This window comes from Phascolarctos cinereus, unplaced genomic scaffold (genome assembly GCF_003287225.1).
Source record: "Phascolarctos cinereus isolate Bilbo 61053 unplaced genomic scaffold, phaCin_HiC Scaffold_7;HRSCAF=346, whole genome shotgun sequence".
Classification (NCBI taxonomy): Eukaryota; Metazoa; Chordata; class Mammalia; order Diprotodontia; family Phascolarctidae; genus Phascolarctos; species Phascolarctos cinereus.
Genome location: NW_027556180.1, coordinates 43,531,019 through 43,549,848, shown reverse-complemented (window position 1 = coordinate 43,549,848; position 18,830 = coordinate 43,531,019). Strand labels below are relative to the sequence as shown.

General features: G+C 41.4%; 1 protein-coding gene across 1 annotated transcript in view; it reads right to left on the bottom strand.

The window, feature by feature from the left end:
* ATP11B (ATPase phospholipid transporting 11B (putative)) overlaps positions 1–18,830 on the bottom strand; it is a 135,391-nt gene that overhangs the window by 38,076 nt on the left and 78,485 nt on the right. Inside the window, 9 exon segments of the mRNA XM_020980826.1 lie at positions 788–991; positions 3,024–3,205; positions 7,920–8,023; positions 10,668–10,741; positions 13,518–13,586; positions 14,633–14,808; positions 15,856–16,077; positions 17,730–17,822; positions 17,824–17,928. Of these exon segments, the coding sequence (XP_020836485.1) occupies positions 788–991; positions 3,024–3,205; positions 7,920–8,023; positions 10,668–10,741; positions 13,518–13,586; positions 14,633–14,808; positions 15,856–16,077; positions 17,730–17,822; positions 17,824–17,928 (1,229 nt within the window).

Sequence of the window (18,830 nt, the reverse complement as noted above, 5' to 3'; positions counted from 1 at the left end):
TGTATACCTCGTTTGTACAGAGCAGGGTCCTTGAGAGCGAGGACTGTCTTTTGCATTAGTATATAACACACTGCCTGGCACACAGTAAACACTTAATAAATGCTTGTTGACTGAACTTGAATGAACACAAAGTGTGTGTCCATAAATGTGTAATACACATACACATACTAGATTTTTTTCACTTCCCATGTTCTGGATGCTATGTCTCTGGATCTAATACCCTACCAACTTCTTTGGTCCTATCAGTGATGGCTCAATCCAAATGATCTGTGCTTAAAAGCACCAACATATTAAATATACATCATAGAAAACATACATACATATATCATATACAACAAAAATATAAATCTGTTTTCCTGAGAGTTTTAAATGACCCCACTGGATGGCAGCATTTAAATAGCCAGTACTTAGAATAACTCAATGTAAACAGCTCCTTTTCTGGAAAGGCTTCAGCTAAGTAACCCATCCCAACAGTGACACTCCAACAGCCAAGGCCCCCTATTTCAAAAAGTGGACCCTTTACCAGCTTCCCTCTGAAAAATTTAAATCAATCAATCAACACATGAGTATGTGCCACACAGGCTTGCTGGGGCACATAAGGGCTTGCGTCCCGAGAGGTGACTACATCTGTCACCCAGATTAGACCCTGCCCACACGAGGCTGCCTAAACCACACAGTGTACAATTTGCTGCGCTGCACCTGAAAAAGCCATTGTGTGGGTCAGGGCCTTTGGATGATTTATTCCCGGGCCCAGGGTGGCCAAAGAACTCGCTGGCACCCACAGTACCTTCTGGCGAGTCGCCTCAGTTGCTCCGCACACTCGCTGTCTGATTTCTGGTTGACCAGCTCAAGGATGTTCATGGTTCTATGAAAATGTCCACATGATAAACTCACACTGATGGCGGTTTCATGTTTGTCTCCAGTAAGTACCCAGATTTTGATGCCCGCCACGCGCAAGGCTTCAATGGTTTCTCTCACTTTATCTTGAAGCCTGAAATGAGAATCAAAACCATTTGCCACAAGCCCTATTAGGCTAGTGTTTTACAAACAGCAGAATAACACGCTAAATAAAAAGAATGTAGATTCTTGATTTTGTTACATCAGTGTGGTTATACCAGAGTTATGAACCAATAGTGATGACCTGTTTAAGTCAAAATCTCTATGTTAGAATTCTAATATCTGAATTGTGAGAAACACATCTTCAAAGTCTATTTTCACAGAATCAGATGAGCCACCTCGATTCAATAAGACCCCATTTTTACCAGAAAGCTTTAAATTTCAAGGCGTAAATGAGTATTTAGAGAAAGGAATACTCTTCTCTCACCTATAACTCAATAGTTATAGATGAAGGACCAAAGGCGACAGAACTTACTGAGAAGATAAATATCCGAAGACAATTGAGGAGTTGTTTAAATAGAAATGTAGAGAAAAATTACATACTGATGTCCATGGATCCCAAAACCAAAGAAAAGAAAAAATAATCACTTAATTCATTGTTGCTGTAAAACTGAGGTGAAAAGCAAAGCTCTGGCCAGGTATTTAATTTAAATTTTATAACATATACTATGCTTTCCTCTCCTTTTCCTTTAAACCTTTAGGCTTGATATTTTGCAACAGATGTTGGGTGTGCAGTAAGTACAAGGCAGTGTTCTTGCTGGGAGAGTTCTTGCTTTCAGGAAACTTTTATCCTCCGGGGGATCAGAAGATGGCAAGGGGAGATGACACGTCTCTTTTGGTCCAGATCTGTCATGTCATTGGTATTAGGCAAGTCCCAGAAAGGAAATTTCTTCAGTTAATGCAAACTGGCAACTGTTTTGTAACTTCTGGTCTTAAAGAGCAGCCTACAGTAGAGGTATCAAGCATGTAGGACCTTGACCCCAACTCACTCCAGAGTGCCCAGAACCAAGTTAGATATCAGTGGAAAATAATTAACAAAGTAAATAGACAATAAAACATGGATAACATTATATTGTAAAACTTAGTCAATGCATGGATTAGTGACCCCTTCAATGCCTCTGCCCTAGACCACTGAGAGGTCAGGTGACCTGCCTAGGACCCCACAGCCAGGATGTATTAAAGGTGAGATCTGAGCCCAGTCTTTCTTATTTTGAGGTACGCTCTAAGAGGTAGCTGGTGGTACAGTACACACAGCCCTGGACCTGGAGTCAGAAGACCTGAGCTCAAATCTAGCCTCAGACTCTTAGTAGCTATGTGATGCTGGGAAAGTCACTTAACCTTTGTCTGCCTCAGTTTCCTCAACTATAAAATAGGAAAAATAACAGCAGCTACCTCCACAGGGCTGTTGTGAGGATCAAGTGAGATAATAATTATAAAGCTCTAAGCACGGTGTCCAACACACAGCAGATACAATATAAATGCTTTCATGCTTTATCCACTGTGCCAAACGGTCTCCTGATGTACAAAACATCGATGGTAATACAAGGTAGGAAGCGAGGACAAAGAAGAGATCTAGACACACTTGGTGGGGAGAGAATACCTGGAGCTGGGGCTCTGAGAAGGCTGCCCCACAGAGGAAGAGGCAGTCTTGAAGGGAGATTCAGATTCTGAAAGGCAAAGACAAAGGAGGCGTATGCTCCCAGCTCGGTGGACCAGAAGCCGGTGAGGACCCCCAAGGTGAGACGCAACCTGCTGAGCTGGAGGAGGAGGAGCTGCCTCGGGCATGATTTCTTTTCTTTCTTTTCTTTTCTTTTCTTTTTTAAGGCAATTGGGGTTAAGTGACTTGCCCAGGATCACACAGCTAGTAAGTGTCAAGTGTTTGGTCTCAGGTGCTGGATTTGAACTCAGGTCCTTCTGACTTCAGGGCCAGTGCTCTACCTACTGTGTTACCTAGCTGCTCCCCCGTGCATGATTTCTGAAACAAACTGAAAGCTGCTCACTGAACCCTCTCCCCAGTTTTATTCTGGCTAGAGCATAAATTTGTTTTCCCAAATGCAAAGTGAAATGCCACCATCAGGGCTCCGGGTCAGCTCAGCACAAGCAGAGCCCGTGCCGTCCCAACTTACCTGTCTTCTACACCCGTCGCCCCGAGTAACAACAGCTCTCTCTCTATGAAATGGAATGTCTCTGCTAACTTCTCTTCTCGCTGCTGCAAGGCAGTTCTGGCAGCAAAAAGTCGTCTGTCCACTTCCTCAAACTCTTCAGGCGTGAACTGTCTATATGCTACACACAGAGTTCTTAGCCCTTTCTAGGGCAAAAATGAAGGATAAAAACAGAGGGACTGAGAAGGTGGTTTTAATGTCAATCACCTAATAACATAAGATATATCATATAACAATATCTTTTTGGTCAGCAAAATCTAATTCTCACCTTGACACACCAACATCAATCCAAGGCACACCTGTTTAACGATAACATCCACGGAAGCCCCCCTCGCACGGCTCCTCGCAGCCTGCTGAGAGCACTCAGTAGGCACTAACTCTGGTGGACTTTCCATCTAGAACCAGAAGGGGCTGTAGGTGCTGGATGCTCATTACCAGATGACAGACTACAGCAATGCAGGCGGCCCTTTCGTGGAGTGGGTGAGCTGCATCCCTGACACATGGAAACAAGCGCTGAAGGGCAACAGGGATTCCCAAAGGGGGTGAGCTCAGAAAAGAAGCATTCAAGGCAACGGGGAGAGCCCGTGCAAAGGCAGGATATCAGAAATGTCATGTCACACACAAGGAACAGCAAGGTTAGTTGAGGAGCAAGGTGGGATTGGTCTGCAAAGGCAGGCTGCAGTCAGACTGTGAAGGGCTTGAAATGCCCAAAGAAGGAACCTGTGTTTTATCTCAGAGGCAACAGGAAGCTGCGAAAACTCCTTGGGCAGGAGCAAACCTATACTTTAGGAATTTCAATCTGGCTGATGTTAGAAGATCAGACTGGAACAGATGCAGAAGACCAACCAGAAAGGTGAGAGGCAATGACATCCTGGAGAAGGGGACAGTGAGGAGAAAAGTTTCAGAGGGAAAAATCCACAAAACTCAACAAGCGACTAAATACGGGAGTTGGGGGGTGACAGAGATGGAAAGTCCCGGGTGCCTCTGAGGGTACAAACCTGGGTGATAGGAAATAGGGAAGTCTGAAAGACGAATGGATATGCAGGGATGAACATGGAGTTATTTATATTGGGATATGTTGAGTCTCAAATGCCTTTTTAGGACATCCAGATAGAAATGTGGGAGAACTCAGGTGACAAATAAGGACTAGACATGTAGATATATAGGTAATCTGCATAGAGGTGACAGCTGAACCCATAGGATCTGTGAGGACAGAGAGGGAGAAGAAAAACGGGGCTGAGGGAGAAGAACAGAGGGCAGGTTAGGGGAAGGAAAGGGAGGAGAGGGGAGAGAAGAGAGCCAAGGACAAAGGTCTGGGGAAAGAGCTTTGGAGGAGACATTGATGATGGTGCTGCAAAGTAAAGTGAGGAGCAAGAGAGCAAGCAGAGAACGGTGGTACAAAAACTCAAATAAATGCATATCCAAGAGGACAGAGAGAACCTAGTGTGAAACACTACACAAAGGTCGGGAAAGATGAGGCTGGGAAGAGACCACTGGATTGATCAATAAAGAGATCACAGATGACATGAGAGCAGTCTCAGTTGGTGGTAGGGCTGGAAGTCAGACTGCACGGGGAGGAAGTGGAGTCAATGAGTTTAGGCAATTTTTTCTTGGAGAAAGGACACAGGATGATAGGTTGAGGAGATAGTTGGGCCAAGTTTTCAAGCGTGGGGAAGATAAGATACATTTGAAGGCAGCGCGAAAGACCCAGATCATATGAAGAGAGGGACTGACTGAAGGGCAAAAACTAGAAAGAGACTAGTTGATGGTTTGGCTCTGGCAAGAAGAAAGGGGCTGTGGTTGCTTCAGCATAATAGCACACATATATGGGGAAGTGTACTCCATCAGCACAGCTGAATTCATTATCAGAGAGTTGGGCTTGGAGTCAGGAAGAGCAGAATTCAAACCCTGCCTCGGACACTCTCTGGCTGTGCAATGATGGACAAAGCACTTAACCTTTTAGCCTCGATTTCATCATCTACAAAATGAGGATAATAGGACTTGCCTCCTAGGATTCTTGAGAGGATCAAATGAGACGGCATGTTTAAAGCAAACTTTCAAGTGCTATAAATGTTAATTAGTATTAATCTGAGCTATTATTATTAGCCCAATTTCACCAGGCAGACTTCTCTCCAGGGGTCCTAACATACACACACTCACTTCCTCCGTAAGTCTCATTCCTGATACTCTATGTGGAATTGTAACTTTGCCTTCTGTTCAATCTCCACTGAATGTCTTTAACAGACTCAGCTCTCAGATGTACTCAGGCTGGTTTTCTCCGAACACTTTCTACCTTCTTTATCTTTCACAGTCTTTGTCTGAGGGTCAGCGTTGTGACCACACATCTCCATCAGGATTCTCTAATCTACTCTTTAGGAATAAGACCTTCTTCCACCTCATTTCCAATGTTTCATTTTGGTCCTGGAGGACTTAACTTCAATGTACGTGATTTGTGACATTATTAATATCAATAGCTTCTATGTATAAGCTATTAACTTCTTACTTTGTTCTCTAATTTCACTTTACTACTCTGACCTTTTCTGCAGAAGCTACTCCACTTCTGAGCTTCTGTGGAATAGATCTTCTTTCCTTATGTTCTTTAATGTGATGTTTATTCCAATTTAGATTCTTAAATGCCATATGGCAGTAATCTTTCCACTAAGTGTATTCTGAAAGTTTTCATTTTGCCTCCTAAATTTAATTAAGGCTTTCAAAAGCATTATTGTAAAATTAATTCAACTTTCAGTATGGTACCTAGCACATCACATGACTGGTGTGGAACTGAATAATTAAAAAACAACAACATTTTAACTGGGTGGTACAGTAGCTAGAACTCTGGGTTTATTAGAGTCAGGAAGCCCTGAGTTCAAATCCTGCCTCAGACTCTTACTTAGCTGTATAATGCTGGGCAAGTCACTTAAATTTCTGTTACTCTCAGTTTCCTCATCTGTAAAGTGAGGGTCATAATAACTGCTACCTTACTTGTTGTTAGACTCAAATGAGATAATATATGTAGAGCACTTTGCAAACACTCAATACCAAACATATAAATACTAGCTATTGGTAGATATTATTTTTAATACTTTTATATTAAGTAGCTTCATTTAATATTTCAGGAAGCTGTGAAATGATTCCTAGATGCTAGGACCTATGATTTTTGAGGAAGTATGCTGGTGTGAAAGTAATCACTGAAATAAGACTCTATCTATATGTTTTCCCAAGAGAATCCACCAATATCCTTTTCCCCCAAAAATTAGAATTTGAGAAACACAGATTTGGAAACATACCAATTCCCAGCCATTTGTAAACTACAGGAAGTCCCCTGACTTACACACCCTTCCTTTAAAAAGCAACCTATTCCTATAAAGGGCTGTGAACACTTCTGTATCCCTGGGCTCTCCTAGGAGCTGTGAAAAAAAACCCCAACAACTAGAACTTTTGGAGAACTTTGATTTAGAAGCAGAAGAACTGTGTTATTGAGAGGATTCTTGTATAGGAAAGAGAAGGCCTTTCAGATTTTGTAACTGTAATCAGCTGACAGAAGCTGACTCACCAGGGAGAGAGTGAGGGACAGCTGCCTTGACTATTCAGGGTGCCCAGCCCAAACCACCTGACCTACCCCATAAGCCATTTTCTGGCCTTTGTTCAAAGGACTGCTGGCCTAGGGGACTCTACCATCTCCTCAGGCAGCCCCATTTCACTCTTGAACAGCTCTGTTAGGAAGTTTTTTCTTATACCAAACTCAACCACGGCCACCCCACCATCTTACATCCTCCAATTTCCATTCCATTCTAGGTCAGGCCTGCACAACATATGGCCCGCCAAAGGATTTCAGGCAGCCCATGAAAAGTGTAGATGACGTAAAACAGGCCTATACAACATACTGCCCGTGGACCACTTTGGCAGGCCACAAGCGTCCCATGGGCCGCATGTTATGCAGGCCTGCTCTAGGTTCTGGCCCAATGGGCCAGGGAGGACAAGTCTAATCTTTCTTCTACTTGAAAGCTTTTCAAATCTATGAGGATGGTTATTACATCCCTCTTAGGCATTTTCCTCCCCAAGCTAAATACCCTCAATTATCTCAAAGCCCTTCATTAAGACATGTGGTGCAGTGGAAAATGTGCTGGATTTGAAGGCAAAGGACCTGGGATCAAAGCCCAGTTTTTCCACTTACTACCTGTGTGAGCACGAGGAAGCATAGGTCACTTCACTTTCATTTCTGCATTTTAGTTTCCTCAACTGTAAAATAAGGAGGGACAGGAGGCTGGACTAGATGATCCCTAGGGTCACTAGCAGTTCTAACAAGACACTGTGGTGCTTCAGCAAAGGGAGGAAGGCAGTACGGATGAACAGGAAGTGCTCTGGACAGATGTGGAGCCAGAAAGCTACACTAAGAAGCTCACTTTATCATGTCTCACCTGAGTGACCTTAGGAGAATCCATGTGGCCTCTTTGGGCCTTAACATCCCTAACTACAGAACAGGAGGGGACAGGCTATGGGATCTTCAGAGGTCCCTTCCTGCAGCACTGTCTTGGCACTCTCTGGCTTATCAACAAGCTTTCTGAAATGTGGCACCACATCTCAGATGGATACTCAAATAACTTTCAAATACATTCCTAAGTTACAAACAACCTTTTCTTTAAACAAACAATTTACACAGAAAAGCCTCTAAAATTCTAAGTAAAAACTAGGATATAAAATAATTTATTTTATGTAGTGGCCAAGCAAATGTCACAAAAGAACTATATAATTTCTCTAAGTTTTTGATAAACTACTAATGCAAAAAAACCCCAAAAACACCCCAAGGTTTAACATATATATTACTGATATATTTTAATTGCTATTGAAATTTATACTCACCAAAGCAAATTCATCTACATGAATTCTTGTTTTTTCTACTTCACCACCAATACAGTTAGGAAGAATTGAAGACTCTGCTCCTTTAGAAAACAAAAGTTTCTCACCTAGGAGGGGAGAGGAAATCAATATTTCCTTTGGATTGCTGCTGAGAATGTTACAAATCAAGCATTCAAAGGTCTAAAGGTCATAATAAACAGAGGCTGGTGAGGAAGATGGAGGACAACATGAACAATTTTTAAAGCTCTATTATGGAAAAAAAGGAAAATCATAGAAGCGACATAACTCCTGAATCACAGTGGGTGGGATAACCCTCTACTCCTTTTGTTTGTTGGTTTTGTTGTGGTCAAGAAAAATCATCCAAGGAACCTGGATTTAGAGTTGGAAGGGAACTTCAAAGAGCACCCACTCCGACATCCAGGGAAGTAAAAAAACACCCCAAAGTCCCAGAGGAAACACCCTTACAGCAGGATCTGAATCCAGCTCTCCAGGGTCCCACAGTGTCCATTTGAACAGGAAAAGAGCAGAACAAATAAGCTGCTAAAATCCAAGATAAGGAAGGCTATAGACACTAAGAAAACAAGCTACTACCATGACAAAGGCAAGTCAACAGGTCCAGGTAAGTCATATGCAAAGAAACACAGAGAAACACTAGTGCATGTGACTGCTAAACCCCTGGCAGAGACCTCTGAAACATGCCACGCTTAAAAGGTCGAGTGAGCTTACATTTTATTCCTAGGAAAAATGAGACCATTAGCAAACAGCTCAAAAATGAGGCAATTATCATAAGAAGTTACCTTGTTTCCTTTTTTCCCCTTTTCTCACTGTTACTAACTGGGAGATCAGGAAAATGCTATAGATAATATTTATTTAGATTGTAGCAAAGTATCAACCAAGAAGCACTTATTGAGCATCTGCTATGTGTCAGGCACTGTGCCAGGGGCTAAGGATAAAAATACAGAGATAAAAGTCTGGCAGTTGTTAAGAGTGAACTCCATGCCAGGCACCAGGGCCAAGTACTGAGCACAGAAAGAAAGGCAAGCCCACTCCCTGCCCTCAAGGAGCTTGTAATCTAACTGGGGTAAACAATGATGTGCATACAAGATACAGGCAACAGTATGTGGAAGGTCATCTAAGACCACACTCTGGGAAAGGCCTTCTGCAGAAGGCAAGGGTCTGAGCCTGAAGCCCTCCAGGAGGGAGGGGCTTCTTGTGGCAACTGAGTGGATGGACTCGAGGCAGAGAGACCAAACAGACTACTGAAATAGTCCAGGAGAACATGCTTGGCATACAGAAGGTGCTTCATAAATGCTTGATGACTTGAGAGGAGGTGAGAACCTATACACCAAGGTGGCAGTTGTGTGAAGGGAGAGGAAGGAGACAGAAGAGATGTCATGAAGTTTAAACTGACAACAAACTGGGTAGGCGGGGTGAATCAGAGAGAGGAATTTAGGATAACGCTGACGTTTCAAACCTGGGTGACTTCGGAGGATGGTGGTAGCCTAGACAGAAATAAATACGTTTGGAACAAGGCTAGGTTATGAGAGGAAAGATAATGGCTTCTGTAATGGACATGTTAATTGTGAAATGCCTACTGGACACACAGTTGGGAATGTCCAATAGGTAGCTGGCAACATAAGAGTGGGGACTGCCATCTTGGTGGATAAGATGGAGAGACTTAAGACCAGACTGTAACACAGTTGGATGGATTCAGAACTCCTTTAAGGAGTAGCCCCAGAGACTTGTCATTCTTGGTTCAACACCACCTTAGAAAAGGGTCTCTGGTAATACCCCAGGAGTCTAGCACAAGTAGGCCTGGTGCCACTAAGCATTTTTATCAGTTGCTTGGGTAAGACAAAGATGACATCCTTATCAAATTTACAGATAAAAACAAACTTGAGAAGGATATCTAGGATGCTGGATTACAGCCAAGACACAAAAAGATTTTGTTGCATTAAATCTATCTAATAAGACCAAATTTAATACATATGAATACAGGATCATACACTTGGGTTAAAAAAAATACATACTTTGCTAGTATAAGATATGGACGTACTTAAAAACAGTGTTCATCTGAAAAATGTTTTAGAAGATCTTAGTGGGGTGCAAGTTCGAGAAGCTAACAGTGTGTGATGACAGCCAAAAAAGCTAATTTAACATGGAGCTATATTAAGGGAGGTACAGTATCCAGAACTAGGGAGGTGGAAATGCCATCAGTGCTCTCTGCCATTCAGAGCAGATCTAAAGTACATCGTCCTGAGTGCCACCTAACTGGCAGGTTGGACAGCCCCTAGAAAAGAACAAACAGCTGGTAAAAGGCCTAGAGATCATGTCCTAAGGATCAGTTGAAAGAACTGGAGATGTTTATTCAATCTGAAGAGAATATCTGGGGAGAAGAGAGGTAGAGAGAAGGCTCATGATAAAAATCTTTACGTTATCTGAAGGGCTTTCCTGCAGAACAAGGAATGATAGGTAGAAGCTGTAAAGAAAGAGATTTAAATTTGGCGAAAGCAAATACTTCCCAACAATCAGGCTATCCAAATGCAGAGTAAGTTGCTTGACAAGGCAGTGGGTTCTGAAGTTAAAGTTGGATGACATGTTTGTTTGCATGCTTGTAAAGGGTTTCTTTTTCAGGAATGGGACAAATTCTGAGATTTCTTCCAATTCTCAGACTCTGTCTTCCATAATCCTGAGATTCTACTATTCTAAATATTTCACAAGTAAAAAAATGAAGGTTCTTTGATTTCATACCTGAAGGAGACTGTACAATCACACTCATTCGCCTACGATCGGAATCAAATTCCAGAACATGAAGCAATTTGTACCTGGAAAAACAGAAAGAAAACAGGCTATAATTAAGAATGATTCTTTTAAAATACAGAAAGCCTGACTGTAGCAAGAATAATGGGATATTAAATCTCAAACCGTATTAGGACGATGGGCTCCGAAGTGTCAGTTATGATCCCAAAAAGTGATCTGGAAGTTACTGCAGAATTCTATGAAGCCACCGAGCCTAGAGAACACTAGCAAGATCAACAACGTGCTGAGCATGATCAAGAGCACCAGGGACAAAACCCCCCAGAACATCACCCTTATCTCATTTCAAAGTAAGGTGCACGTTTGGAAGACTTCAAAGATTTCACAACTGGAGAAAGTCTAAGGAAGAAAAACTAAAATGATCAAAGGCACCAGAGTCTTTTACAAGAATAATTTTTTTAAAATGAGGATTTTCTAGTAAAAAGCAAACAATCCTGTGTTATGATACCTTGCTGTATCAGTGAGAGTGCTGCCCCCACAAATGAAAACCAAAGTTCCTCAGTGACTCAGTAAAAGGCACTGAAACAGTTTTCATGGCTGAAAAAGGTGCCCCTGTCGCACTGTCTCATGGATTGCCAACAGACAAACAGACCATCACTGGGGGCCTGGTGACACCTGCCACAGTTTCCACTCAGCTTTCCTAGCTGAGCAGAATTCAGAGACACCTTACACAATGAGACATCCATCACAGGAAGGATAATTATAGTTTATGAAATGTTATTCTACAACTAAAATTAACACTGATGGTCACCAGATGCTAGAAACCAAAACTCAGAAACTTCTTCAAAAGTGAATAAGTTAATTTTACAATAACAAAAACAAGATGATGGGAAAGGGAAGGGAATAAGCATTTACATAGAGCCTACTTTGTGCCAGGAACTACACTAAGCACTTTTTACAAATACTGTTTCATTTGATCCTCACACCTGAGAGATGGGTGCTACGATCTCCAGTTTACAACTGAAGAATCTAAAGCAGACAGATGGGAACTGACTTGCCCAGAGTCACATAACTAGCTGCTGTATGAAGCCGAATTTGAACACTGGTCTTCCTAACTCCAAGCCCCTCACTCTACCCCCTGTAATGCCCCTCAGCTGCCTAGAGAACTCTTTCACCTCTTCAGTGAAACTCCAACACCTAATCATGGTGGTTGTGTCAGGGGACCCAAAGAGCAAAGCAGCTAAGGGTTGTTGTCAAAAGCCTAGCCAACAGCAATCTATTAAACCATCAGTGGCGTGATCTGTGTCTGTAGGATGTATCCACACAAACAGAGTCACGGATCCCTCAAGTCCCAAAGCACCTTTACAATGAGATTTCATTATCTCAGCAAGTGGTGAGATAAAAATAGAAATTGGTTCAATATGCACTTCAGTTGAATGCCCATCAGATTCATGGGAGACTACTTCAGTGGTTCCACATAAGCAGCCTTCACCTCAAGCAGACTTTAACCCCTCCAGACCTTCTCATTCTAGCCAGCTTGCAACAAGCCTTTCTCAAGGTCTTTTAACACTGCATTACAGCTGTCACCACTCACTCATGGAGAGCTTTCATGCATCTCTCCATTGTCCCTTGGTCACCCTTAATTTTGATTCTTTGGGAACTGTGGATGTGTCAGATGTTTAGAAGGCACTTAGGACAATAGAATAATACTGATGTTAAGAAAAGGGGTCTCCATGTGAGGAAGCAGAGCAGGCTTATCAAAAGCACAGTACAACTGACCCAATGAAATGCAATCCCTCAGGGCAGCTACATGGTGTAGTGGATAGAGCACCGGCCCTGGATCCAGGAGGACCTGAGTTCAAGTCTAGCCTTAGACACCTAACACTTACTAGCTGTATGATTCTGGGCAAGTCACTTAACCCCACTGCCTAGTCAAAACAAAAAACAAAGAAATGCAATCCCTCTTCTTCCTCCTGTTCATATCAGGGCTCTGCTCGTGGGACATGACCTTTAGATCAGAAACAAAACTGAAGGCCTGACTGACTGCATGCTGGTCATCATCTGAATGACACACATTCTTCATCCAGCTGTTTTGTTTCCAGGCAGATCACTGGGTCAATATTTTCTGAATGACTTTCTTTAACATGTCTTGATGTCTCATGGAGTCAACAGCCTCAATTCGTCAACTCTAATTTCCAGGGAGTTCTTTTCTTGGGTAAGGCTTGTTTCTCATAACAGCTGTCTGTTACTTTCTTTCCCTGGGCACTGGAAAGCTTCCTGCTGCACGTGCTCCTGGCCAGACCCCTTAATCTGTCTCCCTAAACTGACTTGGGCTGGAAAGATGACATGATATGACTTTTTTTCCCCTTAGATTTCCTGATCAGGATTTGGTTTGGTGCATTTTCTAGGTCTTTGTGGATGAGGTATGGTGGAGGAGCTAGCCTGTACTTCTTCCTGGTACTTCCCATCTTGACTTTGCCTCTTCTAAGTAACTTTGGATATCAGGAAGAGGGCCCTCCCTGTACATAGTATTCTAGGCCTGTTTAAATCAGAACAATGTTAATAATCTGCTCAAAGTAGTATTTGGAGGATCACACCATTTTTGAAGTATCTTCCTTGTATCTGGATTCTATGCAGGACAGAATTTCACAATAGTTGGGCACACATTTGGCAAGCATGTTTCACTGTTTATAACTCACTTGAAATTAATAATCAGAGACTTGAAAAAAACTATCTCCGTGGTTACAGCCACAGAGCAAGATATATACAGCCCCTCACTTCATTTTACATGATGAATAACATGCAATTAACAATCAGAAAATTGGAATGGTTAGACAGTATTACCTTTCAAGTTTTCCAAGGGTTTTAATTTCCATAGTTTCTTCAGTACTGCCCATAAACACGACACCAATTCTTAAATTTAAAGAGTGGGAAAATTACATGTAATTTTATGGAGTAATGTTTAATGTTTCATAATGACACATCATTGTAGCTTTAGTTGAATAAAATATTTGAAATACATATCTAAAGTACATTTAAGTCTCTTTTTTGTGTATCTGATTGCTAATACCTGGTTATTTTCAGACTTGAAAAATTAAATTTTGGAAAGAATTTTGCACCAAAATGATTAGCTAAAAACTGCCACAACATTGTATTTGTTTCTTGAGCTATGGTTTCAAAAAAAGGCGTCATAAGTCTTTACCCAAAATGAATTTACTCAGATTTTGCTCCAATTGGATTAAAAAACAAACATCTTCACAATACAATAAATTTTAAGCCTGTCGATTCATCAGTAACAGCTGCAGACTTAGTGAAGCTCCCTTAAATTCTAAATCCACTACTACCTAGAAAAACTAGGACTTTTACATGTTTATGCACATATATGAAGTACCAATAATTTTGTCAGCATGGAAGAATTCCCCATACAAGACCCCTTGGAAGCCACACACATTATAGCCTGTGACTATATACATCCTAGACGTCCAAATCTGGAAAGTAAACAGTTGAGCTAATTTTCCCAGTCAGTGTAAAAGGTGAGATTTGAACCCAGCTCTTCTTGCCCCTCTGCCCAGTACTCAATCACTACCCCACTGTCTCATTACGCATGCCATACTATAACTTTAAATATATTTAATATTTTTAATGGGCACATATCGGGGCAAAAAATCTGACTCAGTCATACTAAAAAAGACTAATGAAGATATGTAGTAAAATGTGCCTTTTTTTTTTTTGCAGGGACCTGAAAAAGCATGTAGTCAAGAGCCCTGGGTACTCATTTCACCCCTATGGCTAGCCCTCTGGACCTCAGTTATCTCATACACAGAAAGAGAAGGGACTGGCAAGAGAAGACAGTGGAAGGTCTATAATTCTATGCTAACATTTTATTAGATGCATCTAAATACCTGCCACCTCTGGCTGAAGACTCTCTATATAATTAGGTGCACTCTCTCCCTACTTACCTTGCAGCAGCCTCAACTAAGGCCTTTTCATCTGGGGAAGCAGCATAGTACTCCAACTGTGAGGATGCGGCACTGGGGTGCCAAGGGCCATCCCCAAGTCCCTCGGATTGGCCACTACTGATCTGCACTGTATGACAGAGACCAACTGCTTTAAAGAAGAGATCTTGTTCTTTGATCTGGAGAAACATAATTCACATTTCTGAGACAAACAGCATTCTCAGACTATAGCCCAAAAAGTAAAGATTTAAAGAGATGCTATTTAACAAAGTTGTCAAACTGGATTCAGAACTCAAGACTTCAGGAAATCTCGAATTGATTGTAATATCTGGCTGTCAAACAATCTGCTAGATTCTGATTAGACTAGTAAATAAAATATCAACCCTTGCTTAAAGACCTTTCCAACCGAGACTCAAGATGCTTAACAATTTTTTACTGTTCTTACTCTGGTGACTGCTCTTTGGTACTCCATTCCCCAGCTTCTGTGGCATATTCTACAGCTAATGAAAACACATACCACACTGCAGGGTAGGCATAGGGCCAGTTCTGGCAATAGAGACAAGGCTCCAACATCAAGAGCAGCATTAGGTCCTCTTTCGCAGAACAAGGACTCTAAGGCAGGCTAGCGAGCCCCTGCCTCACACAGAGCAAATACTGTGCTGAAAACTAACAAGTTAAACTGACGCCCACCTCCAGCTAAGGCCTGCTCTGATCCCTAAGCATGGCTTACAGGTGACCTTGGGCTGTCAAAGACAATGACAGAGGGTATAGGTTCTAGCAGATCCCACAAAGCTGGAAAAAATGATCCCAGCCTAAGACCAGCTCCATGAGGCCTGGCCTGGCCTTGCCAGCCTAGAAAAAATAATCCATGCCTGGAGGGCTGGCCACCCAGCTGGCACTTTTTCAGAAACAGCAATTTAGTGAAATCCAAAGTATTACTAATTCAAGGGGGGTGTGTGTGTGTGTGTGTGTGTGTGTGTGTGTGTGTGTGTGTGTCTGTCTGTCTGTCTGTCTGTCTTTAAGAGACAAGGGCAGGCAAGGGAGGACCTAGACCAAATAATTCACAGGCCCTTGAATTAAAGAATTGAGTACATATTAGCACTGCATGAAAGGGTAGGAGTTTAAAAAGTACCATCCCTTCTCATCAGTCCCCAAACAAAAATTATTTCCATTTCAAGATGCAAATAAGAATTAACCTGTATGCAACAAGGAAAAATATTGCTTACCAGTTCAGTTTCATTTTCAGAACTGATTGCAAGATGGGTTGAGGTGCTGAGATGGGCTAAGCTTCTAAGGTATGCTAAACCTTCTGAAGATTCTGGTGTTGGTCCCTCTGGTACCAGTCTGCCACTGATTTCTTGGTATTTTATGCCATTAATGGAACATTCTCGAAACTGCATCTCATTTTCAGTCAGAGTTCCAGTTTTATCTGTAAACACATATTCCACCTAGAAAAATGTGAAATGTAGCAACAAAAAATATTCATTGAACAACCTTGTTTTCATAGTGGTAAGCTCAATCTTGTAAAAACCAAATAAACTGAGCTTCAAGAGCTCCTTACTAAGTTGCTACTGATGCTGGTATTTATATAATAAAAAAATTAAATGATGAATATAGTAAAAAGGAGAAGACAGCAAAACAAACAAAAGAAATTCTGTCATGAATACTTCAAAACATGTAGCTTCCTAAAGTATTCACTTCTGGAGCTGGTTGGGATGTGGCATTTATACCTCATTTCCAACCAGGGTAGACTTCTGCTATACTATAGGACTTCTGGAAATCTCTGAAGTAAAAGGAAGATGACTGGGGACCTCTGAGAGCATCTAGTAGGCGAAAAACTGGGAAGTACCAGAAGCATGAAAGCGAAGGGAGGAAGCACCCAGTAAAAGAGAAATTAAAATGTGAGATAGTGAGACAGAGTTCATTTTTATTGCAAAAAACACATATATATTTTTATTGCAAAGGTCAAGAAGGGGTCACTGCAAAATCTTAAAGAGAAGGGTTAAAAAAGTGGATAAGAAAGATTATTTTGATACCCAGCTTTAAGACTGATTTTAAGAACGGAATGCAGGAAGAAAATTCTTGAGAATTTTGTGATAGCTCAGCTGAGGCATAAAAACAGAGTATGGACTGGTGATTTGGTTATAAAGATAGCGTTATAAGAAATAAAAGAGATGTCAGGATTTGCAAAATGCTCAAGAAAGAAGCAGAGATCAGTAGGAAATTGAAGGTAACTCTCAAGTTCCTTTCTTGGAAAATATCAGAGATATGTGCAAAGCCCCATGGCAGTGGAAAGATGGGTCAGATCAAAAGAAGCAGTTTTGTTAGGATGTGTGAAACTGAAGGTTCTGAGTCCAACTGAAAAGGGGGGTGTGTGCGTGTGCGCGCACGCACATGCGTGTACGTGCACACTCCCAGAGGACATCCTAAATCAGAGAACTGAAAGATGGGAGCATAGGGAAGGCTATCACCCAGCACACAGAGTAACTACAGCTCTGGAAGCAGATTAGACCACAAGACATGAGGTCCAAAAGGAAAGACATGAACCAAGGGTCATGAACCATGGTCAGTGGCAGAAATGACACTAAATGGAGGGTTAATACTAAAGAAAGTATATTGAATATGGTAAGACAAATGCAAAATCATGTTAAGAAGGTTGTGAAACACCTACCCTAAAGATAAACTGATAAAAAACAAATGAGGACTAAAGTAACAGATGTTGTGTGTAACTAGAGAAAGACCAAGATGTTGGATGTCATGACATGGAGGCTTGGCCAGGGTGCGGATCCAAATGAAGGAATGGCTGGAGAACACCACCACTTAGGCACTATATAGAGACAAGAGACAGCAGTAAGCTTGTACAGAATGAGGAGGAAAAAAACCCAGAGAACAGTAATGATCTCAAGAAGGATGAGATTAGACAGGGGTAAAGAGACACAGGCAGAGAGAAAAAAAATAATCCTGAGGTTTTTTTTTTTGTTCTTGATTACATGATGCATTACATGATGCATTTTCTATCACTCAAAACAGTTAACAGCAATTGCATAAGTCATGAACTATGGAATAAAAATGCTACTGGAAATAAAAGGATCATCTTCACCTGTCCCAGCTCTTCATTCAGATCTGAAGTATTGACTTGTGCTTTCTGATCCGTTTCTTCATGATACAGATCAAGATCCCAGCCAATAAAAAAATGAGCCAAGGAATTTCTGCATCTCGACTGTCACATAAAGTGAAATTGGAATGATAAAATTGTAGAGCACCAAAAAAGCAAGGAAATCAGAAATAAACCTCAGAATCTGTGGGGGAAAAAAGGTTTGTATAAGACAAAAAGCACAAGAATAAACATCCTTAGAGAAAACTCAGAGAAATGTATGCCAACATCAACTTCTGCCCATTTGGACCATCAGCCTCATGTCTATAGCTCATTTTTTCACATTTCTGTCTCTGGGCCATCTGATTAATCCTATGAGGACTGGGGCATGGGATCTCTTGCTGACAGTTCCTAAAATGGCTGAGACTGTAACTACTTTCAAAACAAGGCCCTGTAACATCTGTGAATTTCAAAGGTTTGCTCCTATCCTCTAGAATTTTTTTCTTTTTTTTGGGCTAGGCAATGGGATTAAGTGACTTGCCCAGGGTCACACAGCTAGTAAGTGTTATGTGTCTGAGGCCACATTTGAACTCAGGTCCTCCTGAATCCAGGGCCGGTGCTCTATCCACTGCGCCACCTAGTTGCCCCTAGAATTTTTTTCAAAAAACTCATTGTTACCTTTGATAATGACATTCAGGATTTAAATAGTATAGCAGTACTCCATTTTAACTGCATGAAAGACTAATCCAATATCTATTTGTGGGGAATGGAAAATCCACATTGATGAAATACAACTTGAAAAACACATGTACCTTATTATCTGACTAGGTTGTACTTTTTTTTTCCTGATCACTGAGTTCAATTACTTAAAATTGCTTTATAATATTAGTGTTTTGATCTGAGAAGAAGTCTACAATAGATTTCAGAGTTAAAGAGTATGCCTTTATGGTAAAAAAGAAAACAAAATATAAAATTAAAGAAAAACCTATATAGTGGTTTGTTTTTTTAAAAGGAAAATCCCTTCCCTTCTCTGGCCTGTCACTTCATCTGTAAAATGAAGTGAATATACTAAAGAAACTCCAAAACTCTCCTAATTCTCCTGTTCCT